General features: G+C 44.5%; 1 protein-coding gene across 2 annotated transcripts in view; it reads left to right on the top strand.

Moving 5' to 3' along the window:
* LOC143291515 (multidrug resistance-associated protein 1-like) overlaps positions 1–16,593 on the top strand; it is a 61,710-nt gene extending 45,117 nt beyond the window's left edge. For both annotated transcript variants that reach the window (XM_076601407.1, XM_076601408.1), the window contains 11 exons: positions 1,040–1,126; positions 2,327–2,471; positions 4,316–4,626; positions 5,213–5,412; positions 6,739–6,862; positions 7,378–7,479; positions 8,189–8,335; positions 11,102–11,260; positions 13,799–13,965; positions 14,891–15,085; positions 15,753–16,593. In XM_076601407.1, coding sequence (XP_076457522.1) covers positions 1,040–1,126; positions 2,327–2,471; positions 4,316–4,626; positions 5,213–5,412; positions 6,739–6,862; positions 7,378–7,479; positions 8,189–8,335; positions 11,102–11,260; positions 13,799–13,965; positions 14,891–15,085; positions 15,753–15,867 — 1,752 coding nt within the window. In that variant the 3' untranslated portion in view covers positions 15,868–16,593. The remainder of the gene's footprint in view (positions 1–1,039; positions 1,127–2,326; positions 2,472–4,315; positions 4,627–5,212; positions 5,413–6,738; positions 6,863–7,377; positions 7,480–8,188; positions 8,336–11,101; positions 11,261–13,798; positions 13,966–14,890; positions 15,086–15,752) is intronic.
* The last annotated feature ends 9,877 nt before the right edge of the window (positions 16,594–26,470 follow it).

Raw genomic sequence — 26,470 nt, 5'->3', positions numbered from 1 at the left:
CAACGACAATATCACGACACCACCAACAACAACAATATCACGATCACCACACAACAACGATAATATCACGACACCACCACCACCAATGACAATATCACGACGACCACCACCAGAACGACTATCACGACACACAACAACACGACAAATCACGACGACCAAGAACAACAACAATACACGACCACCACCAACAACGACATTATCACGATCACCACCACCAACAACGACAATATCACGACCACCACCACCAACAACGACATTACACGACGACACACAACAACGACAATATCACGACGACCAACAACAACAACGACAATATCACGACGACACCACCACCAACAAACGACAATATCACGATCACCACCAACAACAACGACAATATCACGACGACCACCAACAACAACGACAATATCACGACCACCACCACCAACAACGACAATATCACGACGATCACCAACAACAACGACAATATCACGACGATCACAAACAACAACGACAATATCACGACGACCACCACCAACAACAACAGCAATACGAACAACAACAAAAACAGCAGAAAAAAACGACACATTTCTACACGAAGTCCTTGACTGTGTCATTCTGTGTCAGTATGTACATGTGTCCTTGTTTTCGTCTCTGTCGCTCTCTATTATATAAACACACACACACACACACACACACACGCACACACACACACACACACACACACACACACACACACACACACACACACGCACGCACACACACACGCACACACACGCGCAACACACACACAGGTACACACACACACACACACACACATACACGTACACACATGCGCGCAACACACACACACACACACGCACACGCACCACACACACACACACACAGGTACACACACACACACACGACACACATGCGCGCAACACACACACACACACACACGCGCGCGCGCACGCACACACACACACACACACATACATAACACACACACACACACACACACACACATCCCGCCCCCCCTAGCCCCCCACCCCCCCCACACACGTCTAATCTTTTCCAGATTCAAACTTCAGTCATCAAGGAGTTTGCACGTGCCTACGGTCTATGGTCGTGTGTGCTGGTCGTACTGATGCTGGTCATCAATCAGGTATTGCACAGTATAGTGTATTGCTTAATTCTTTGCACATCACATTGCTCTGTTTGAAAAATCGGGCTGCTTTTCCAAGGAGAGAGCCTCGCTACACTGAGAGCGCCACCCATTTCGTTGCCTGCCATTGTATTTGCCTTCCTGACGTGTATTTTAAAGCATTGATCTATCTCTATCTATCTATCATGAAACAACAACAACAACAACAACAAGATAAGTCCTGAAATGGCTGGCACCGCTTCACAGAAATCACAGAAATGTTTGGCTATAGGCTAAAAGACTTTTGCCCTCATAATCAGTGTCCATTTATGTGCTTTTGGATCACTTGTTGTGAACAGACCCTTGTTTAAATCTGGCACAGTGTATACTACATTTATCTACAGCTTCATGAAAATAATTCCACAAATGTAGCAAAGATTCTCAAAAAGAGAACATTAAAAAAGAAAAAGTTGGAAAACACCCTAAGAAAATAACAATCCTCCTTTCTTTTCCTCCAATTTTCGCCTATAGGACATCTCCAGAAGAGTGGTTTACACAGATAGCGCTTCCTTTGGAAGAGTGTCTTGTCTTGTTTAGACACTTGTCTTGAAGAAAGCCTTTGGGTCAAATATCGAGAGGAAAACTGAAGGGACGATTAAATCTTGGGGTTATATCCAGCATTTTTGTTAGATATTCTATGCATGTATGTATGTATTGTGTGTGTGTGTGTGTATTGCATTGTATTGTATTGTATTTCTCTTTTTGTTACAACAAATTTCTCTGCGTGAAATTCGGGCTGCTCTCCCCTACACTATAGCGCCACCCATTTTTTGGGGTATTTTTTCCTGCGTGCAATTTTATTTGTTTTTCCTCTGTGTGTGTGTGTGTGTGTGTGTGTGTGTGTGTGTGTGCGTGCGCGCACGCTCGTTTCTGTGTGTGTGTGTGTGTGTTCGTGCGTGCGTACCTACGCGCGAATGTGTGTGTATACGAGCGCGCGCGCTCGCGTGCTTTTCCTTGTGTCTACGGGCGAGTGTGTGTGTGAGTGAATATATATGTGTGTGGGTGGGGGCGGGAGGGGGTGCGGTGGGGGTGCGCGCGTGCGTGTGTGTATGTGTGCGCACGCTCGTTCACGCGTGCTTTTCCTTGCATCTACGGGGGTGCGTGCGCGCGCGCACGCGCGTGTGTGTGTGTGTGTACGTGTTATGTGCATACGGGTGACAGGGTGTGGGGATTGTTGCCTCCATCTGGCTGTCCCTGTGGACTGGAGACCCCGTGCTGAGGAACGGGACTCTGGCCGACACTGATGGCTACACCTCCACCACCTACATGTACATGGCCGTCTACTGTGTCTTTGGCGTCCTGCAAGGTGTGGCTTGTTGGCGTGCTTTGCTGTGGTTTCGCCTTGTTGCTCTCTCTGTGTGTGTGTGTGTGTGTGTGTGTGTGTGTGTGTGTGTGTGTTGTGTTGTGTGTGTGTGTGTGTGTGTGTGTGTGTGTGTGTTAAAAAAAACCCAACCCCCTGTGGCAGTGGAAAGTTTATTTTGGTTTTCTCTGTCTTCTGTGCATTTGGCATCCTGCAAGGTGTGGCTTCTTGGGGTGCTTTGTTTTGGTTTCGCCTCGTAGTGTGTGTGTGTGTGTGTGTGTGTGTGTGTGTGTGTTTATTGTTCTTTTTTGTGGCGATAGTCAGTTTGTTTTGCTATGATTTTTCTTGTCTGCCTCGATTAAAAAAGGAAGAAAAATTATTATTATTATCATTCTTCTTCTTCTTCTTGTTCTCATTATTATCATTATTATTGTTGTTGTTATTTTTTGCATTCGGCAAGTTGCCGCTTTAAGGGAAGCTATGTTTTGTTTTTTTGTTAACTCACTCAGTACGGCCAGTCCTCTCTTCTCCTCTACACAGACCCCTCGGATGTCTAGTGGGTGTCTGAATGACCCAACCTTTAGCTTCCCTCGTCAGAATTGTGGTGTTCTTTTGTCAACATTCATGTCTTCAGTATAAGAGCCTTCCGCTTGCAATATTTTGATGACGGTAATTGGGGTGAAACGCTGTTAACGTCGTCTCTTTCGCCGTTCGTATGGAGAGAGTTAATCTTTTATTTACAATGAAATGAAAACACTTGTAATTATTATTATTATTCATAATAGTCGGAACATTCCAGAGCAAACACACAAAAACAGTCAGAATGCGTGTAAAGTTGTTGTTTTTTTTCTTTAATGTGTATATCACATTTCTATTGCATTTTCACAATCTTTCGCACATTTAAGACACTTTGATTTAATCTAAAAAAAACACAAAAAATCTCCTCTCTCTCCGTGTAGAGCATGGGTCATAAAAAAAAATTACAAGTGAGATAAATCTATAAACATTTTTGTTGTAAACTATTTTACTTCGGATCGGAGCTTTTGATTTGTTTTTTGTTTTGTTCGTTAAACACGAATTTTGTGGCACTGTTTTTTTTTGTTTTTTGTTGTTGTTTTTTGCTTTTGCTTATTATATTCCCTTTTTTTACAGAAATATTTGTTCGTGTTTTTCTGTCCTCTGCCCCCTCCCCCCCCAAACCACCAATCCCCCCACCCCACCCCTCACCCCCGAAAAAACAAAAAACAAAAGCGAAACACACACACACATACACAAACACACGGTCAATATTTTACAGTAGGTTTCCATCCGCGCTGTTCATCTACAAAATTAATGGGCGAGTTTCCAATCTGTATTGTATTTCTTCTTCTTTTTTTTGTCACAACTTTCTCTGTGTGAAATTCGGGCTGTTCTCCCCAGGGAGAGTGCGTCGCTACATTACAACGCCACCCATTTTTTTTTTCCTGCGTACATTTTTAAAATTTGTTTTTCCTATCGAAGTGGATTTTTCTACAGAATTTTGCCAGGAACAACCCTTTTGATGCCGTGGGTTCTTTAACGTGCGCTAAGTGCATGCTGCACACGGGACCTCGGTTTATCGTCTCATCCGAATGACTAGCGTCCAGACCACCACTCAAGGTCTAGTGGAGGGGGAGAAAATATTGGCGGCTGAGCCGTGATTCGAACCAGCGCGCTCAGATTCTCTCGCTTCCTAGGCGGACGCGTTACCTCTAGGCCATCACTCCACTTTATCTGTGTACGTCGCGCAGCATAAGCTCCGTTAGTAAAACAGTGTCGGAGTACCAGTCACACTGGTGATGAAGATAAGAGTCTTAACCATTCTACCACAGGCGTGACAACCCTCCTCTTTGTGGCTCTCGTAACTCTCCGCACTGTGGCCGCCTCCAAGACACTGCACGCCGCCATGTTGAACGCCGTCATGCGTCAGCCAATCAGCTTCTTCGACACAACGCCGCTGGGTCGCGTGATGAACCGCTTCTCGCGAGACGTGGATACGGTGGATGGGCAGATGGCCATGCTGGTGCTGAGGGTGTTGCAGCAGCTCTCCACTGTCGTCAGTGTCATTATCGTCATCTCCTACACAACCCCGCTCTTCGTCGCCGCTGCCGCGCCGATCATGGTCGTCTACTACCTGGTGCAGGTAAGGGGTGTGTGCGTAGGTGGTGTGGGAGGGTGAGGGGGTTTTGGTGGGGTGGTGGTGGTGGTTGTGTGTGTGTGTGTGTGTGTGTGTGTGGCTTGATTTTGGTGAGATTGTTGGACTGAAATTGTGATTCAATGCGTATGTATTGGAATTGTAAATCCATACCCCAAAAAGGGGCAAAAGAATGAAAAATCTTTGTGAGTCTTTTGAAAATGTACACCACGTTAAGCCGAACGAGTGTGTGTGCGCGCGCGTGTGTGTGTGTGTCTGTTCGTGTGCGTGTGTGTGTTGCTTGTTTTTGGTGACATTGTTGGATTGTGAAGTTGTGATTCAATGAGTATGTCTTTTGAAGTGTAACCTCCCCTGCTCAAATGGGGCAAAAGGCTTAAATTTCTTTGAACCTTCAAATCTGTGACTATTTTGAAACGTACACCACATTTAAAGCCGAACGAATGTGGATCGTTGGGCCTTCTTCTTGAAGTAGATACTAACATGACGATACCCTTGAGATGTCCTTAGTCGTCGGCGAGGCTCTCAGCACCATAATTTGATTTGATTTGATTGGTGCCTTCTTGATATGTGACAGAAATTCTACGTGCCCAGTTCTCGTCAGCTGAGGCGCCTGGAGTCCACGTCTCGCTCCCCTGTTTACTCTCACTTCAGTGAAACCATAAACGGTGTTGTCTGCATCCGGGCCTTTGGCGCGCGCGACAGGTTCGTCGAGCTCTCGGCCAGACGGGTCGATTCCAACAATGCTTTCTTCTACGCCTTCGTTTCTGCGTCCAGGTGAGCAGGCTTCGATTTCCTGTTTGTTTCACCCTGTTCCCCCACCCTTCTATCTCTGAGTTGATCGCTGTTTTCTGTTTGTTTTTTCTTCTTCCTCTTCTTTCCGTATTAGAGAATTACGTATCTTTGGTTTTGGTTTTTCATTAAAGTTTTCACTTGGTTAGTTTTTCACCTTTCATCTTCTTCTTCGTTCGCGTGCTGCAACTCCCACGTTCACTCGTATGTTCACAAGTGGGCTTTTACGTGTATGACCGTTTTTACCCCTCCATATAGGCAGCCATACTCCGTCTTCGGGGGTGTGCATGCTGGGAATGTTCTTGTTTCCATAACCCACCAAATGCTGACATGGATTACAAGATCTTTAACGTGCCTGTTTGATCTTCTGCTTGCGTATACACACGAAGGGGGTTCAGGCACTAGCAGGTCTGTACATATCTTGACCTGGGAGATCGAAAAAATCTCCACTCTTTACCCACCAGGCGCTGTTACCTAGATTCAAACCCGGGGCCCTCAGATTGAAAGCCCAACGCTTTAACCACTCGGCTATTGTGCCCGTCGTTTCTCACCTTTTAGGGTATGATGCTAATTTCATCAAACAGATGGATTTTCCTTTCTTCTTACACTTTTGTTTTTCCCCCTTCTCCTCCTCCTCCACCACCTCCTCCTCCTTCTTCTTCTTCGTTTCCCCTTCTTTTCTTTTTTCCTTCTTTGTCAAATACACTTCTTTTTTTGTATTCGAGTTTGACATTATTCTTCTTTGTTTTGAGAGGGCTTATTCTTTTACCATCAATAAAACTTTCGATTTCGAGCTGCTCCCCCCCTTCCACCTTCTCTCTCCATTTCTCTCCCATAAACATGACCTTGTGTTTTTGAAGTTTCTCGCGTGAATTATTCATAACAGGCTATTAACTCTCTCCATACGAACGGCGAAAGAGACGACGCTAACAGCGTTTCACCCCAATTACCATCATCAAAATATTGCAAGCGGAAGGCTCTTATACTGAAGAGGTGAATGCTGACAAAGAATACCACAATTCTGACGACGAAAGCTAAAGGTTGGGTCATTCAGACACCCACTGGACATCCGAGGGGTCTGTGTAAAGGAGAAGAAAGGACTGGCCGTACTGAGTGAGTTAATCTTACTCATGTCTGAAAAATAACAACACACCAATGACTGTAATATGAGTAATACAGGGACCGTAATGATAAGATATTGTTCAGATGTTTAATTTATCTAAATTTACATTAAACACTCCCACTGAATATATTTTTTATATTTTGAAATTTGTCTAAATTGTTTACATTCTTGACACAATATGTTCGCAGATGGCTGAGGGTTCGTCTGGAACTGCTGGGGAATTTGATCGTGTTGTTCTCTGCTCTCTTTGCTGTGCTGTCGGATGACATCTCTGGAAGTCTTGTTGGCCTCTCTGTCTCCTACGCTTTGCAGGTCAGTCACAAATCCGAGATACCAGAAAGGGTTAAAAACGATTCAACATAATGGATAACAAACGAAACTTGACAAAGCTCGTTGAAATTTGGACCAAAGATTCGAATATTTGAAATGGTAAAGCAAACGCAACAGCTGAAATAGTTTTTAAACTTTGCGAACCGTCAAACACATGTTTCTCCAATACCTCATTCAAAAACCAAGCAGGCGACAGTTTTAACCATTTGCCAACCATCATTCCTTGCTGCAAGCACGTGACAGTCTTAACCATTTGCTAAACGTCATTCCTTTCTGCAAGCACGCGACTGTTTTAACCATTTGCTAACCATCTTTTTTTTGCTGCTCTACATGCTAAAGGCCATGACTGGAAATTGTCTAACCATCAAACAGATCTCAGTGCCAAGATTTGGAGATAAAAAGTCTTAACCATTTGCTAACCACCAAACACATAATCGTTGCCAATATTCGATGAAAACCACAGCACGTAACGTGTCTTAACCCTTTCATTTCCACAGGTGACCAGCTCGCTCAACGTGCTCGTGCAGAACTGTACTTTGCTGGAAAGCACCGTCATCTCTGTGGAGAGAATCGTGGAGTACTCCAAACTCCCTCAGGAGGTGGGTAAGAAAAGGGTTAAAGGCCCCACAGCCTTTTTACGGCCATCAAGGCACTGAATTCATACCCACTGTGTCTCGGTCTCGACGCAGGATTGGCGGGGCCTACTCCACACCATCCGCCGTTTTAACCTTCCCCAAACGAAGTCAGGTACCCATTCACACCCTCGGTGGAGTGAGGAACATCAGAGTGAAGTCCCTTTCGCAAGGACACAGACGCTAAACCGAAACAGGCCTCGAACCCTGATCACAGGTGAACGCTGGATCAAAAAGTCCAACGCCACGGCGCCTCCAGAAGGTGTTTACAATCACCAAATCGGCGATCGCATACGTAGAAGATACCATAGTGAAATGACTGATCCGAACATATTAAATTCTTAAAAAAAAAAAAGAAAAGAAGAAAAAAAAAGAAAAAAGAGTCGACATCATGTTACCACTTTCGTCACCAGACCCTGACCAAATGCAGAAAGACGTCATAAGAAAGAGAAAAACCCAATGACGTAATGACTGATTATATGACGAGTTTCAATTAACATGATTACAATTACGTCACAAATATTCCTCACCCCGTAAACGGACAAAAACACAGCAGAGGAGAAAATGATAAATTACAGATTGAAGACAGATGACGTAGTTATGACTCCTGATGACGCGTTCTGTCGACACGTATTGACATCATAATGACGGCGTTCTCTATTTTTTTTCCCCCCAGGCGGCGTGGCTGAATCCGGAGAGGCGGCCCACGCGGGGTTGGCCACGTCACGGTGACGTCATCTTCCAGAACTACAGCGCGAGGTACCGGGCAGGACTGAACCTGGTCCTCAAGTCCCTCACCTGTCACATAAAAGGCGGAGAAAAGGTAATGGGGAAATCCTCAAGTCCCTCACCTGTCACATAAAAGGGGGCGAAAAGGTAACGGGGAAATCCTCAAGTCCCTCACCTGTCATATCAAAGGGGGCGAAAAGGTAACGGGGGAAGTCCTCAAATCCCTCACGTGTCACATTAAAACGGAAGAAAGGGTGATGATGGAATCCTGAAATCCCTCACCTGTCTCATCAAAGTGGAGAAAAATAAATTGGAAATCCTCAAATCCCTCACCTGTCACATCAAACGGGGAGAAAAGGTAATAGGGGGTCATCAAATCCCTCACCTGTCACATCAAACGGGGAGAAAAGGTAATAGGGGGTCATCAAATCCCTTACCTGTCACATCAAAAGAGGGGTGTAAGGCAATAGGGCATCCTAAAATCCCACACCTGTCACATCACAGTGAGAGAAGTGATGATGGAATCCTCAAATTCCTCACCTGCCACATCAAAAGAGGGTTGGAGGGTGGGGGGTGGGGGTAATGTAGTAGGGGGATCCTCAGCTCCTCAAATCCCTCAATTGTCTCATCAAAGGAGGGTGTAAGGTGATATGGGATCCTCAAATCCCTCGCCTGTTGAATCAAAGGTAGAGAAAGGTAATGGGGGAATCCTCAAATCCCTCACCTGTCACATTAAAGGGGGATGGGGAGAAAAGTTAATAAGGAATCCTGAAATCCCTCATCTGTCTCATCAAAGGAGTGTGTAAGGTAACTATGGAATACTAAAATCCCTCACCTGTCGCATCAAAGGGGGGGAAAGGTATGAATACTAAAATCCCTGATCTGTCACATCAAAGGGGGAAAAAGGTAACGATGGAATACTTAAATCCCTTACCTGTCACAAGGGGGAAAAAGATATCGATGGAATACTAAAATCCCTCACCTATCGCATCAAAGTGGGAAAAAGATATCAATGGAATACTAAAATCTCTCACCTATCGCATCAAAGTGGGAAAAAGGTAACGATGGAATGATAAAATCCCTCACCTGTCTCATCAAAGGGGGAGAAAAGGTAACTGGAGAATCCTCAAATCCCTCACCTGTTTCATCAAAGGGGGAGAAAGGGTAATGGGGGAATCCTCAAATCCCTCACCTGTCTCATCAAAGGGGGAGAGAGGGTAATGGGGGAATCCTCAAATCCCTCACCTGTCTCATCAAAGAGGGGTGTAAGGTAATAGGGGATCTTCAAACCCCTCACCTGACATGTCAATGGGGAGGAAAAGGCCTGTTCAACATTTCTGTCTCTGTCTGTCTGCCTGTCTCTCTCAAACACACACACACACACACACACACACACACACACACACACACACACACACACATTCTCCTTCCTATGACACCTCATTCATTACACATCCCACAATCTCCTTAAACTTTGATTTCTTATACGTTTCCTCTAATACATAACATGAACACTTTCTTACACTAACATTCACATGCATTCCCTTTCCTTTATCCACTACTTTTCTCCTTTCCGTATAATAACACTTATAGTGAATAGACGTTAAACTGAAGAACACACACACACACACACACACACACACTCCATTGAAGACAGCGAGAGTTTTGGGGGGTTTAATAATCAACATACACACACACACGGGCGTGCACACACACACACGCGCGCACACACACCACCACCACCAACAACAACAAAGTAATAGTCGAACTGTACATTGGCGAATAGAGATCACCCAGATGGTGATTGGCGAATCGGAAATGGTGAAAAGTGGACGACACAGGTATGAACACGAGATTTGTATTTGTATTTTGTATTTGTATTTCTTTTTATCACCACCGATTTCTCTGTGTGAAATTCGGGCTGCTCTCCCCAGGGAGAGCGCGTCGCTACACTACAGCGCCACCCATTTTTTTGTATTTTTTCCTGCGTGCAGTTTGATTTGTTTTTCCTATCGAAGTGGATTTGTCTACAGAATTTTGCCAGGAACAACCCTTTTGTTGCCGTGGGTTCTTTTACGTGCGCTAAGTGCATGCTGCACACGGGACCTCGGTTTATCGCCTCATCCGAATGACTAGCGTCCAGACCACCACTCAAGGTCTAGTGGAGGGGGAGAAAATATCGGCGGCCGAGCCGTGATTCGAACCAGCGCGCTCAGATTCTCTCGCTTCCAAGGCGGCCGCGTTTCCTCTAGGCCATCACTCCACTTATCGTGGTGGTGGTGGTGGAGGAGTGATCAAGAGGTATGGGATGAAAGTACCTGTGTCAGTTTCAGCTTCAGTTTCTCAAGGAGGCGTCACTGCGTTAGGACAAATCCATATACGCTACACCACATCTGCTAGGCAGACGCCTGACCAGCAGCATAACCCAACGCGCTTAGTCAGGCCTTGAGTGCATGCAGGCTTATATATTTATGTACCAATCAGAGTGGGTTTCTTTTTTAATAATAATAATAATAATAATAATAATAATGGACATTAATTTTGTTGAGCGCTTTCCTCCCTTAAAGAGAGCTCAAAGCGCTTTGCAATAAACATCAAACACACACATAATTTTTACATAATTTTGCCAGAGGACAACACTCTCGTTGCCATGGGTTCTTCTACACTGCGCGCTGCATACGGGACCTCGGTTTATCGTCTGATCCAGAAAGACGAGACGCTCAGTTTGATTTTCCAGTCAAACTTGGGAGAAAGGGCGAGAGCGGGATTCGAACCCTCACCCTCACGGACTCGCTGTATTGGCAGCTGAGCGTCTTAACCATCCTGCCACCTCCCTCACCTGTGTGCACCTGTTGACCAGGTGGGAATCGTGGGCCGGACGGGCGCAGGGAAGTCGTCGCTGTCGCAGGCGTTGTTCCGCATGGTGGAGCCCAGCTGCGGCAGTATCATCATTGATGGCGTGGACATCAGCGACATTGGTCTGCATGACCTGAGGGCTCGTCTGACTGTTCTGCCGCAGGTGAGAGGGATTTGTTGAAAGGTGCAAACATACGTAGGCTTGTCCATGTATTTATTTATTCATTTGTTAATTTATCTATTTAATCAGTTACTTACTGTTCTGCCGCAGGTGAGAGGGATTTGTTGAAAGGTGCACACATACGTAGGCTTGTCCATGTATTTATTTATTCATTTGTTAATTTATCTATTTAATCAGTTACTTACTGTTCTGCCGCAGGTGAGAGGAATTTGTTGAAAGGTGCACACACACGTAGGCTTGTCCATGTATTTATTTATTCACTTATTTCTTTTTCTTTTGTTTCTTCTTTTTTTTTAACCTTTTAAAAAAAATTCAATTTTGAGTACACATATATATTTAACATAAGTACTTAACCCTTTCACCGCCAGTCAATTTAGAGTGCAAAATTCACTTGTGCTATGAACACAGAAAATATGGCGTCTGAGAATAGCTGGGGATTACCCCTGCGATGTATAGAACATATGGCCTATCCTTCCACCGAACATTCAGAGCAGTAGGTTCATGGAAAACAGACCCATGATCTGGTCACCCTTCAGTGACATGGGTCCTCTACCTAGTTGCTGCATAAATGCGAGTTTGGTGGTGAAAGGGTTAAATACATAAATCAAATACATAGGATAAGAAAGAATACATAATAGTGAGGATAGGTATTGCAATTCAAGTATATAGGTCTTTATTTATCTATTTACTCAGTTACTTGTTTAGTTTATGAATTGCTGTCAGTTAGTTGGTTTCTTTGTTGGTTAGTCAGTTTATAAATTGCTGTTTCGTTTGATTCTGTCTCTCTGCGGGTGTATATTGGTGGTTAAGGTTTATCGGAAATTTTTATTCCTCATTCTTCTTCTTTTTCGTTCCTTCTTTCTTTCTCTCTCTCTCTCTCTTTCTTTCTGTCTGTATTTAGTTTGAATACCTGTGAACAGGCTGTTTAAATGATTACTCAGATAGATAAGTTTTGTCTGTTTTGATAGAACGTTTTGACGACAGTGTTTTCGTGGTAGGATGAAAGACAGACAACTTGATGGTTTTCATTCCTCCAGATAGTTATTTTCGGTTTAGATGTTAGAGGTTCTTTTGCGTTTCATGACCATCGCGGCAGTGAGTTCAGACCCGTTGTGTCAGGGCTCGGCACAGGAAGGCGGGACCCAGTCCTCTCCTTCCGTCAATTTGGACGTAATCGGGTACTTGTTCACACCTGGGTGGAGTGAGGAAAATCGGAGTAACGTCCCTTCCCCAAGGGACACAACACCATGCGGAAACGTGTTCTCGAACCCTATCTCTGGTGAACACTGGATCACAAGGCTAACGCATAACCGATTCTGTCATGGGGCTTTCTTGTATTGTATCTGAGTGTCCTTAAACATTACGATACCGGACGTGTACTCAAACAACGCCTTTCCGCTTAAACAGTAACTAAAGAGCAAGTTTTTCTTTGTGTGTGTGTGCGAATATTTTTAATTTTATTTAATTAATTAATTAATTAATTTTTTGGTAAAATTTTCCAGTTTGGTAACAAATGGAAGTTTAACTTAAATACTTACATGGGAAGGGGAGCGGGAACGATATGAAAAAAACATACCAAAAGGGGGAAGAAATGCAACATACAAACATAGTATTTTTGTGGAATACACAATTTGGATGGGAAGGGGGAACGATATGGAAAAAAATACGACATATAAAATAACAACAACAAAAAACAACATGTAAATCATTAGAAATAATCATTTTAGAAAAGAAACATTCATTTCACCCAAAAATGTACCATTTGCACACACCTCAATGCACATACTTCTTTCACCAAAGTTACTTGCCTTAAGTTTCACTTCTGCGCATGCCAAACAACGTTTTTCTGTCTGTGTATACAAACAGCAGACCATTCACAATTTGCACATTATTTCTCATATTCATACTTTATAATTTGCTTATTGGAAAAAACAACAACAACAACAACAAAACAAACAAAAACAAAAAAGCAACAAACAACAACAACAACAAACAAGCATGAATTTATATATTGTTTGCGAATATTTTTTTATTTGTATTCATCATTGCTTTTTTTTAAGGATCCTGGAGTTTTCTTGTCCTTTTAGTCTGTGTATTTTTATTTCTATTCGTTATTGCTTTAAGGACAATGAAGTTTTCCCTTTTTTCTTTTCACACGTATATTTTCCTTTCTATTTGTGATTGTTTGAAGAACCCAGGATATTTCCTCCTCCCCCACCCCCCTTTTTTTTTCGCCTGGGTATTTTTCATTTGTATTCGTTGCTGCTAGAAGCACCCTGGCGTTTTCTTTTTCTTTTTTTCTGTGTATTTTTTTTCTATTCATTATTGCTTGAATTAAAGGACCTGTTATTTCTTGAAAGACCCAGGAGAACTTTTTCTATTTTGTCTCGGTATTTTTTAAATTTTATTTGTGTTCATTATCGCTAGTAGGATCCCAGAAGTTTCTCATTCTTTTCATCTGAACATTGTTGTTTGTATTCTTTTTTTTCTTTTCTTTTTCTTTTTTTATTTTATAAAAAGGACCCTGTGCTGTTTTCCGGCTCTCTGCGATTCAACCTGGACCCGTTCGATAACTTCACTGACGACCACCTGTGGAACACCCTGGAGAAGGCCCAGCTGAAGGACTTTGTCACAGGCCTGAATGGAGGCCTTCTCTACCCCTGTGGGGAGGGGGGCAGGAACCTGAGGTGATCTTTTGTTGTGGTTGTTGTTGTTGTATCTCTCTCTCTCTCTCTCTCTCTCTCTCTCTCTCTGTGTGTGTGTGTGTGTGTGTGTGTGTGTGTGTGTTCTGTCCCAGATAATCAGGATCAGGACAGCATTTGCCTCCTCTGCTGTTCTGATGTTAACAGCTGGGCACGACTATTATACAGATGATGATGATGATGATGATTTGTTTTAATGATTATTATCATTATTATCATAATCAACATCATCATCATCATCATCATCATCATTCTTCTTCTTCTTATTATTATTATATTATTAGCATTATTATTATTGTTGCTATTATTGTCACTATTATCATTCCCAGCAGCAGCAACAACAGCATCACCGCTCACCTTCTTAATATAATCTGTTATCATCATCATCATCATTCTTGTTCTTCTTCTCATTATTATTATCATCATCATCATCATAATCGTCATCATCATCATGATCTTTATCTTCATCATAATGATCACACTACTACTAGTACTACTACTTTTTTTTTGTATTTTGTATTTCTTTTTATCACAACAGATTTCTCTGTGTTAAATTCGGGCTGCTCTCCCCAGGGAGAGTGCGTTGCAACATTACATGCCACCCAGTTTTTTCAAAATTATTTTTTCCTGAGTGCAGTTTTATTTGTTTTTCCTATCGAAGTGGATTTTTCTACAGAATTTTGCCAGGAACAACTTTTTTGTTGTCGTGGGTTCTTTAACGTGCGCTAAGTGCATCTGCACACGGGACCTCGGATTATCGTCTCATCCGAATGACTAGCGTCCAGACCGCCACTCAAGGTCTAGTGTAGGGGGAGAAAATATCGGCGGCTGAGCCGTGACTCGAACCAGCGCGCTGAGATTCTCGCCATCACTGACACTACTACTGCTATAAACGAACCAATCCCTGCAGTGTGGGACAGAGACAGCTGGTGTGCCTGGCTCGCTGCCTTCTGAAGAAGACCAAAGTGCTCATCTTGGACGAGGCCACTGCCGCCGTTGACATGGAAACGGACGAGTTCATTCAGCAGACAGTGAGGACAGCCTTCAAAGACTGCACGGTCTTCACGATAGCTCACCGGATCAACACCGTACTCGACCATGACAAGTGAGGAGTGGAGAGGGGAGTGGGGGTGTGGGTGGGCGTGTTGGGGGGTGGTTGGAGCGAGAGGGGGGATGTCAGTGTGGGTGGGAGGGCGGGGGGCGGTACAGTATGTGTGTGTGTGTGGGAGGGGGAGTGGGGTGGGGGGTGGAGGAAAAAATGATGAAGGAAGAAGACAGAGCAAGGGAAAATGAGAGAAATAACCCACCTTACCCCCCCCCCCCCATCACCCCCTGTTTTTATTTATTTATTTTTAATAAAGAAATATATATGACTAGATAGGTAAATTCATTCACACACACACACACACACACACACACACACACACACACACACAGAATGCGAATATTTTATCCAGATTGGGCAATAGCCCCTGTCTGAAGGGGGTATTGTACAATCGTAAACAGAGCATATAAGACAGGTTTAAATTATAAACACACACACACACACACACACACACACACACACACACAAAGGGTGATGTGGATGGAATTTGGGTGCTGTTCTACTTTCCTAAGTTTTGTTTTATTATTCCAGTTCTGTAATATATTGATATATAAGCTACTATTGTGTAAGTTCAGTATCTATCAATCTATCTATAATATTGAACATACGTATATTCATCACTATGACTGTCATTATCATTAATTATCCCTGAACTGCACGCTTCCAGAATCCTGGTGCTGGAAGCAGGGGAGATCAGCGAGTTCGACACGCCCTCTAACCTCCTGTCCAACAAGGCATCCACATTCTACGGCATGGCAAGGGAGGCAAAACTGGTCGTCTAGTGTCTGGAGAAAGGAGGAACAACATCGAGAATGTCCCCTCCATGAATTTTCAGTGCCAGCTTCTCAAGGAGGCGTCATTGCGTTCGGGCAAATCCATATGCGTGGTGGGAGGGCAGAGGTGGCCGGCTCACGACTGCTGTCGCTACCTTTGCTGGTGGTAGTATGGTGTTGTGGGATGTGTAGGTCATCATTGGCACACAAGACTAGCAGTTCAGTGTCTTTAACCCTTTCACCGCCAAGCTCGCATTTATGCACAGGCGTGGTAGAGGACCCATGTCACTGAAAGGTGACCATTCATTGGTCTGTTATCTATGAACCTACTGCTCTTAATGTTCGGTGGTAGGATAGGCCGTATTTTCTATACATCGCAGGGAGAATCCCCAGCTATTCATAGCCACTGTCTTTTCTGTGTTTATACCACAAGGGAATTTTGTACTCTAAATTGACTGGCGGTGAAAGGGTAAAGGACGTTTTGTGACGGTTTGGAACACAGCCTTGATGACAACTGGACCTTCGCAGTGGAAAAAAAAAACACCACCCCACAGTGCCTTCCCCCTCCGCCCCTCCCCCTTTTTTTGTGGCGTCGTAGGGTGTGTAGGTCGTCGTTGGTGCACAAAGACTAGTTGTCTAGTGTCTATATTGACAGCATATGACGGTTTGGAACAAAACCTTGACGCCAACTGGACCTTCACAGTGGAAAAAAAACAACCACCCCACAGAGCAAAGCCCTCCCCCCCCCCCATTTTTTTGTAGTGTCGTAGGGTGTGTAGGTCGTTGTTGGTGCACAAAGACTAGCTGTCTGGTGTCTATAGGGACGGCTTGCGATGGTTTGGAACACAGACCTTGACGATAACTGGACCTTCGCAGTGGAAAAAAAAAACACCACCCCACAGTGCCTTCCCCCTCCGCCCCTCCCCCTTTTTTTGTGGCGTCGTAGGGTGTGTAGGTCGTCGTTGGTGCACAAAGACTAGCTGTCCTGTGTCTATAGGGATGGCTTGTGACAGTTTGGAACACAGCCTTGACGCCAACTGGACCTTCACAGTGGAAAAAAAAAACAACCACCCCACCATGCATAGCCCCCACCCACCCCATTTTTTTTGTGGCGTCGTAGGGTGTGTAAGTCGTCGTTGGCGCACAAAGACTAGCTGTCCAGTGTCTATAGGGACGGCTTGTGACGGTTTGGAACAAAACCTTGACGCCAACTGGACCTTCACAGCGGAAGAAAAACAACCACCCCACAGTGAATAGCCCCCCACCCCCACCCCCCTTTTTTTTTGTGGCGTTGTAGGGTGTGTAGGTTGTCGTTGGCGCACAAAGACTAGCTGTCCAGTGTCTATAGGGACGGCTTGTGACGGTTGGGAACAGAGCCTTGATGACAACTGGACCTTCGCAGTGAAAAAAACAACAACCACCCCACCGTGCATAGCCCCCCAGCCCCCACCCACCCCATTTTTTTGTGGCGTCGTAGGGTGTGTAGGTCGTTGTTGGTGCACAAAGACTAGCTGTCCGGTGTCTATAGGGACGGCTTGCGATGGTTTGGAACACAGGCCTTGACGATAACTAGAACTTCGCAGTGGAAAAAAAGAACCAACCCACAGTGCATAGCCACCCCCCCCCCCCCCAACCCCCACCCCTACCCTTTTTATTTGCGTCTTGGGGCGTGTAGGTCGTCGTTGGAGCATGAAGACTAGCTGTCTGGTGTCTATAGGGACGGCTTGCGACGGTTTGGAACACAGCCTTGTTGACGACAACTGGACCTTCGCAGTGTAAGAAAAAAACAACCACCACCCCACAGGACACCCCCCCCGCACCCCCCCCCCCCCCCCATCACGCCCTCCCTCGGTCCCCCGCTTTCTTGTTCTGGTCTTCTCTTTCTCCAAATGTATGACTTACGCATGTCTTACCCAAACAGTCGGTATGGCCATTGTAAATGATTGTGAGTACATTACCGAACGCCATTTGTTATTTTTCTTATTTGCATACCTATTAATTACATGAAATATGCAACATTTTTCACGCGCCCCAGTAGGGGTGGGAATGGGGTGGGGATGGGGGGGGGGGTGTTTCTGAAATAAACGCGTCTTGTTTTGTCTCTTGACCTGTGTGTGTGTGTGTGTGTGCGTGTGTGTGTGTGTGTGTGAATGCGCGCGTGTGTGTGTGCGTGTGTGTGAATGCGTGCGTGTGTGTGTGCGTGTGTGCGCGCGCGCGCCACTCTCCAGCACTTTCCACCAGAAAGCTGAAATGCAGTACATAAGGCATGCGTTGTTAGAGTAATTGATATTTTACGGACATAGTAATGATCCCCAAAAACAACAACATAAAAACAACAACTAAAACACACACACGCACGTGCACACACACACACACACGCACACACAAACCCAACAAACAACAACAACAACGACACAGATTAACGTATGCATTAAGTGTTCAATTATTGAAACAGCACCAGAACATTAAATGGTAAAAAAAAAAAAAAAAATTGTGAGGATAGTTTCCTCCAAAACGCACGAGCGCTGCCTTAAAAAACAGCACCAAAATTGTTGCACAGGACTGAAAAGAACTGTGCTCTTTCTTTTCACAGTGACGGGTTTAGTTACGTCCAATAAGATATTACGTAATAATATGGCGCACTGAAAACGTCAGAGGTTGTCCCCCATCCAGGTCCAGACACACCAAACAACGTTCGAAACAAATTTTTGCGATACAAAGTTTGGTAAGTGAACGATCGAATTTATCGATTTTAATCTACCGTTCACACCCCACAAGTAGGGTCTATGAAGCTTGAGGCTGTGTCAGTTGGGGCTTGTCCCGAAGGACTGCTACGGTCGACTGATTGACCCAACTGGAAACGTGAAGAACTGCAGTAGTAGTAGTAGTAGTAGTGTAGGGACTGACATTTGACTGCCTTGGCCTCACGGCCTTTTTTTTTTTTATGTCCCCTTCAATATCGGTCTCCTTATATTTGTGGGATACATATATGTTTTCTTCGACATGTACTGTAAATCACTCATCAAAGTCAATAATTTTTTTTAAAAATTGATGTTCATATCAAGGAGATTTTTGAACACATTAGTATTTTGTACAAGTTTAGTTTCGATAGGTAGTGCATTCCAAACTGGGGTTTGCTCTCTCTGTCTCTGTCTCGGTCTCTCTGTCTGTCTCTGTCTGTCTGTCTGTCTCTCTGTTTTCTGCCATTCCAATTTGATTTGATTTAATTTCAGTTTTGATTATTTTCAGTTTCCCAAACAGCTCTGTACAATGAACAAAACTGATGGCACAGTGTTATTCATTGATTCAGACTCGGAGATCAAGTGGTAATGTCTTATTTTAGTAGCCTAAATTATGGGACCTATTTAAACTTCAACGTTTTCGTCTAGCAATGCAGGCATGTGAGAAATGACATGCTGCGTGCAATCAATCCTTCTAATAATGATTTGGGCACAATGCGACGCCAAATGACCCGTATCATGAACACGAACACATATTTGTCTCATCTCGCCATGTTTTTGACTCACTTGTGTAATAACCCGGTGTTCAGGTGTGTGTGTGTGTGTGTGTGTGTGGTCAACTTTAACATTGCCATTTTATCTGGAAATACTTTGTCCGTCAATACCAAATTTGGCTTAAAAGTCGTAGGAAAAAACCCTTTACAGTCATACCAATAAGAATTTGTAAGTCTCCGGAATTAAGCCGTGTTTCCCGAATCATTGACGGTTTATTTCGTTGAGGCCATTTCCGGGATTCCAAAAACACCATATTACCGAATCCCAGTTGGAGTGGCGTTGGCGATGCGAAGTGAGTAGACGACGTGACCTCGATTTTCTTGTTCGCAATTAAATGGAAAGAAATACAAATTCTGGACAGAACACATACGGTGACACAGACTACATCATCGACGTGTTTACTGCATATGAATCTTTTAAAGTGGATACTCAATTAACTAGAATGAACATAAAAGAGAAATTGAATCGACCGTGTCGTGTTTTCCCGGCGAGTGCAACAAAATCTGTACATCTATCTAAGTCCAGAGAAAACGGCTAAATGTTGCAGTGTGATTGCGGCGATAGCCACGCCTCCTTTACCGCGGACTTTAAAGAATGCTTAATTGCTCAAAGATTTCTTAAATGCTCAGGATACACCAAAATAATGTGATTTAAACAGCGTTGTCACTTCGATAACTGCAATCAATTTATCACCTTTAAAAAAAAGCGTGCTTAAATGTTAATTTTGGTACGTCATTCATGTATCCGCAATACTGCAGTGAGTAAGACAATTTTTTCCCACACGAGCATGCTGGGTTCGAATCTGCGCTCAGGTCTTTTTTTCCTTTTCTTTTTTTTCTTTTTTTTTTTTAAACCCGAAGCTATTTGATAACAAATACAGAACACATTTTAACGATTTATTTTGTTGTTGTAAAGTTGATCACAAATGAGTTTTGAAGGCCTTGCCTCTCTTGTTATTAATGTATTCATATATTTATTCATTTACCTATTCATTTACCCATTTATTCAATCCATTTCAAATTTCACACATGCACACACACACACACACACACACACACACACACACAAATCCCGTCAAAACTCTGTGAAGAGTTATTAGGACGCCTTGAAGAAGAACCGATCATCACATTCCTGTACGTATAAGCACGCGAAGAGGTATTAACATATGCGTTGGCACTGGCGTTGTTGGTTTCTGAAGCTGTGGAGAGGAGACTGTGCTGGGGGGATGGATGGTGCCTGAAATTGGTACCGAAGGCTTCAGGGATGCTGCAGTACCCAGGAGTCGGGGTTCCAGCCCTGCCGCTTGTCTGGATGTCTGCCGCTCTCCTCCTCTGTCACCTCCCTGCTTATCGCGGTGCGTGGGCATGCCCATCTGCGTCGTCTTTTTTTTTTTTCTTCTTCTGTAACCTTGATTATTGTGATCGTCGACATTATCATCGTTTTCGGTGTTGTCACTGTTATTAGTGTTTTTCGTTGTCATCATCCACGTCATCCACCGCACATCATCTTTTAGAATACACACACACACACACACACATATATATATATATATTAAAATTTTTCTTTTCTTCTTCTTCTTTTTAAAAATCTTATTCCAGTACAGAAAGAGATAGAGAGGTGGGGAGAGGTATTTTGCTAACTTTCGTAACTGGGTAGTAATTCCAGGATGAGTGATGTATGTACGTGCATATGCGGGTACCCTCTATAATCTGTGTCTTGAAATATTATTGTTAGTTTTCGTTGTTTCGTTTTTATTGACTGTTATTGTAATCTATTTTTGTGTTAAGCTTGGATATATTTACCCAGCATAACATAATTCATTTTACAGATATGCTTATTTGTTAAATCTGAATCATAGTCATGTCTCATCAGATAACTGCTCGCGGGAAAAGACAACAACAGCAACAACAGAACTTCAAGCAACCAGAACACTGCAGTCTCAACAATTCTTTCTCAACTGCTACTATGGTTGCTGCTACTACTGCTGCTGCTGCTGCTGCTGCTGTTGCCACCACTGCTGCAGTCAAAAGCTTTTAAAAGACACGTGTATAGGTGGACAAGTGAAGTGCAGTGGTAGCCTTGTTGATATCGCGCACGCGAGGTGAACCCAGGTCCGTGTTTTGTGTCATCCACGCATATTTCAAAACCGAGTTTTCTCTCATGCACAAGCGCGCGCGTTCACGCTTGCTACCCCCCCGCCCCCCCCCCCCCCCGCCCCCCACCTCCCCTCCCCACACCCTCGTCCTCCCTCAACAACAACACCAACAAACAACAACAAAACATCTCCGACCTTCATCAAAAGACACGTCACCCGAACTCAAGCATACCAACCAATCATAAATGATGTACAGTACTATGCCTCTGTCTTTCTCTGTCGTTGGATGGCATTATCTTATCGTATTTTCCTGCACAGGAACCACTGTTGGCCCACCACCAAGTATCGCCACACGTACCAGCACCCCCTTTGTCAACAGTTCTGCACATCCCTTGAAGATTCCACCTCCACTTCCGCGGGTCCACCCCCCGACCAGCGCTGTGTCTGAGGCTGATGCCAGGGGGGACAATGAAACGGCACCAACAGAGACCCAAGTCAGTGGGTTAGCCCCAAGGGAAATAATGCGCATGAACAATGTAAGAAGAAATGGAAACGACCCCAAAAGAGTAAGAAGGAATGCAAACAACTCCAAAAGAGTAAGAAGAAGAAATGGAAACAACTCCAAAAGAGTAAGAAGAAATGGAAACGACCCCAAAAGAGTAAGAAGACATGGAAACGACTCTAAAAGAGTAAAAAGAAGAAATGGAAACGACTCCAAAAGAGTAAGAAGAAATGGAAACGACCCCAAAAGAGTAAGAAGACATGGAAACGACTCTAAAAGAGTAAGAAGAAGAAATGGAGACGACTCCAAAAGAGTAAAAAGAAATGGAATCGACTCCAAAGGAAGCTTCCCACTGTCGTCCGAATCCAATTCAAGTTCAGAATTGTATGGAGGAGGTGGAAGTGGAGGCACCACCCCAGACCGTGCAAAGAACGTCTCAGAGCGAGGACTGGGATCTTCACTTTCATCATCGTCATCGTCATCATCACCGTCGTCATCATCACCATGCTCCAGGCCTGGCTTTACAACTCCAGGAAATGTCAAGTCTGTGTCAGGTGAGAGCATCAGTATCAGTATCAGTAGCTCAAAGAGGCGTCACTGCGTTCGGTCAAATCCATATACGCTACACCACATCTGCCAAGCAGATGCCTGACCAGCAGCGTGACCCAACGCGCTTAGTCAGGCCTTGAGAGAGAGAGAGAGAGAGAGAGAGAGAGAGAGAGTATATAATATAAAAAAAAATAAAAGGTGATGAAGGGAACCCAATAGTCCAGACATGTTGTTTTCACAGTGGTGATTTGATGGTTTTATGCCTTTGATTTGATTTGATTTGATATGGATACTTATGTAGCACCTATCCACGGTCGGAGACCAGACTCTAAACGCTTGTCAAACTCGGGGTCATTTGCACAACAGCCTGCCTGCCAGGGTAGAGCCGACTGACGGCGGGCATTGGGCGCTCATCATTCGTTTCTTGTGTCATTCAATCTGATTTCAGGCACGTACACATACACACTCAGAAAGACATTTTACGTGTTTGACCGTTTTGTTTATTTACCCCGTCATGTTCCGTTTTCGGGGGGGGGGGGGGGGGTTCATGCTGGAGATGTTCCTGTTTCCATAACCCACTGAACGCTGACATGGATTACAGGACCTTTAACGTGCGTATTTGATCTTCTGCGTGCGTATACACACGGAGGGGCGGTTCATGCACTAGCAGGTCTGCACATATGTTGACCTGGGAGATGGTAAAAATCTCCACCCTTTACCGACCTGGCGTCGTTACCGAGATTCGAACTCGGGACCCACAGGTTGAAAGTCCAACACTTTAACCATTCGGCTGTTGCAACCTTACTCGCTTGACCTCTGTGGTTTAGACTTCACTTTCATGTTTAATATGTTGTGTGAGTGTATATGCCAAATGAGTCCTTTGATGCCTTCGTACGACTCGTGTGTGTGTGTGTGTGTGTGTGTGTGTGTGTGCGCGCGCGCGCGCGCACGCTTTAGATAGTGGGATGGTGGTGGGATTAAAACATTTTTTTTAAAATCGGGTTTGGTTTGCCATAATGTGTGTGTGTGTGTGTGTGTGTGTGGTTTCGATAGTGGAAAGGTGATAACGACACTCACTCTAACTCTGATCCAGATTCAGCACCACAGATATCGCCGGGCTCGGATGATGGGGGTGGAGGCCAGAGGCAGCCCTCGAGGTCCAGCTGGGCCAGACCCGGCGTCCCGAGGCGGACCCTGGTGGGCAACGTCACAAGGGCCTCACGAATGGACGCTGCCAGGTCCAGACCCCAGGCCACAAACCGATCAGACGGCGGGTCAGGACACAGCTCTCCAGGAACCAGCGCTGCTGTCGGGGATGTTCGGGAATCCCCGAACGGCCCTGCCCACATGCAAGCCAACCGCGCCACTAACACTGCGGTCAGGGGCAGACAGCTGGGGTCTGTATCTCCCAGCAACAGCACCCAGCCACACACCTGCCCCAACTGCACAGCCCACCAGCCAGCAGAGCCTCTTGGACCACAGCCCGGTGGGAGGAGAAGATTCACTGGAGGCAGCGACAGCGACGACGTCGACCATCCTGGCAGGGGGAAGCTGGTGGGTTATGTGCCCATCAACAGCACCCGGCGACGGCCCGACCCCAGCGACAACAGCACCTGGGTGAAGGAGGACGGCAGGGAGCCGACGCTGACAGGAATGGGCCAGGAAGGCGACGCGTCCAAGAGCGGCGACGATTATAAGAGCAGCAGCACAGTTACCCGCAACGAGCTGATAGTCATCTTCCTGTCCATCTTTGCCATCATCGGCGTCACTGCTGGGATCACCGCCTGGCTCTTCCACGGGGATAACTGACTGATGCCAGGTCATGACACCGGTCGTCACGGGACTGGATGCATCTCTTCGCTCTCTTGTCGTCGCGTATTCGAGCTTCTAAAAAACAACAACAAAAAACAAACAAACCCCAAAAAACAACACACACACACACAAAAAAAACAACCAAAAAAACAACAAAAAAACAACAACAACCCAACAAACAAACAAACAAAAAACCCAAAGCACCCTCCCCTCCCCCCACCATCCCCCCCCAAAAAAAACCCAAACCAACCAAAAACAAACACACACACACAAAAACAAACAAACAAACAAACAAACAAACAAACAACAACAACAACAACAACAACAACAACAACAACAACACACACACACACACACACATATATATATATATATTCACGCACACACACACACACCAATCCCAGAAGAGCACAGCTGCTTGACACAACGAACATGAGTGCCAAACAGAATGTGTGAATACAACAAGCCGAAAATCCAGTTAAAAAAACAAACAAACCCATAGGTATGTATAAAATACTGACCTAAAAAGCTATGTTTGTTTACTGTTGCTTATACTTAGAGTCCAGCCGACCGTACGGGGCCATATCAGGACTGTCAAACCATACAAATGCTCCCCCGCGTTAACTCAAAAACTGTCCCATCTACACACACACACACACACACACACACACACACATCAAACACAACAACGAAACAAACAAACACAAAAAACCCAAAAAAACCAACAAAAAACAAAAACACACCAAGACAAACCCACAAAACGCAGTTCATGGCACATTGTCCTAAACATCTATCTCATTAGTACGAACAATTTAAAAAAAAAAAAAAAGACTAGGTCGTGCTGAGGACTCCGCAAATTCCGTTTAATTTATCATCCCCAAATTACAACAACAAAAAATCGTCCCAAAAAAGATAAATTAAAAAAACTTTGAAACCCAAAGAAAATCAATTAAAAAGGCCAAATAGTACTGCAGAATAGACATCTAATGCCCATCCCAGTGTTCAGTATTTACAATTCCACTACCTAGTCACCAGAGCAAAACAACAGAGATAGTACATCATAGACTGCGGAAGAGGGAGAAAAAAGTGTTAAGGCTTGCTAGAAAAAAAGAAAGGGGAATGGACTGGGAAGGCAGAAAAAGGAGAAAACCGTGAAGGAAGAAATAAAAAGGCAGTAATAAAGAGAGTCATAGAAAAGAGGACATTTCCAGTACAGAATTCCCGGAAGAATGGGATGCTATTTGTACAGAAAGACCCCCCAGCATCGCACGGGGTTGGGGGGGGGGGGGGGGGGGGTATGGGGGGGACCTATAAAGAAATGAAATAAATAAGCAATATATAACAAATAAGTTTCATTTTCAAGAAGGCATAGAAGTGTTGTGGAACGGTCCAAGGTACACTACAACATATTTAAAAAAGAAAGAAAGAAAGAAAAAAAAAAGCCTGATCTATACACAATACAAACCGCTTGTCGGGCTTTAACCCTTTCACTGCCAGTCAATTCAGTGTGCGAAATTCCCTTGTGCTGCAAACACAGAAAATATGGTGTCTAATAATAGCTGGGGATTCCCCCTGCGATGTGTAGAAAATATGGCCTGTCCTACCACCGAACACAAAGAGCAGTAGGTTCAAGGATAACAGACCCATGATCTGGTCACCCTTCAGTGACATGGGTCCTCTACCTAGCTGCTGCATAAATGCGAGCTTGGCAGTGAAAGGGTTAAGAGCCTTCCATAGGAATGTATAAAACACTAACCTAAAACGAAATGAAATATGCAAAATAAATAAGTAATTGCATAAAAAAACAACAACAAGAACAAAATGGAAGATACATAGAAGGCACAAGCTTGAAATAAGAGGGAAAATGAGCCACATTCAGAGAATCTGTATGCACCCATATACGCGTGCATACCCACAAATATTTACACATGCGCTCGCACACGCACAAGCACACACAGACACGTGCACTAATTTGATGTCTCACAGATACTACGGCCCAACCCTCCACCGAACACACACACACGCACACACACACGCATTCTCTCAGATGTATCTGCGGGATTGTTTAAAGAGTCTTTGAAGTACAATCCGCATAACGTTGATGGCAAGAATAAAAAATCACAGAAGAAACAAAACGAC

This window comes from Babylonia areolata, chromosome 17 (genome assembly GCF_041734735.1).
Source record: "Babylonia areolata isolate BAREFJ2019XMU chromosome 17, ASM4173473v1, whole genome shotgun sequence".
In the NCBI taxonomy this organism is placed as follows: Eukaryota; Metazoa; Mollusca; class Gastropoda; order Neogastropoda; family Buccinidae; genus Babylonia; species Babylonia areolata.
Note: the sequence above shows the minus strand (reverse complement) of the source record. Positions and strands in the feature narration are given on the sequence as shown.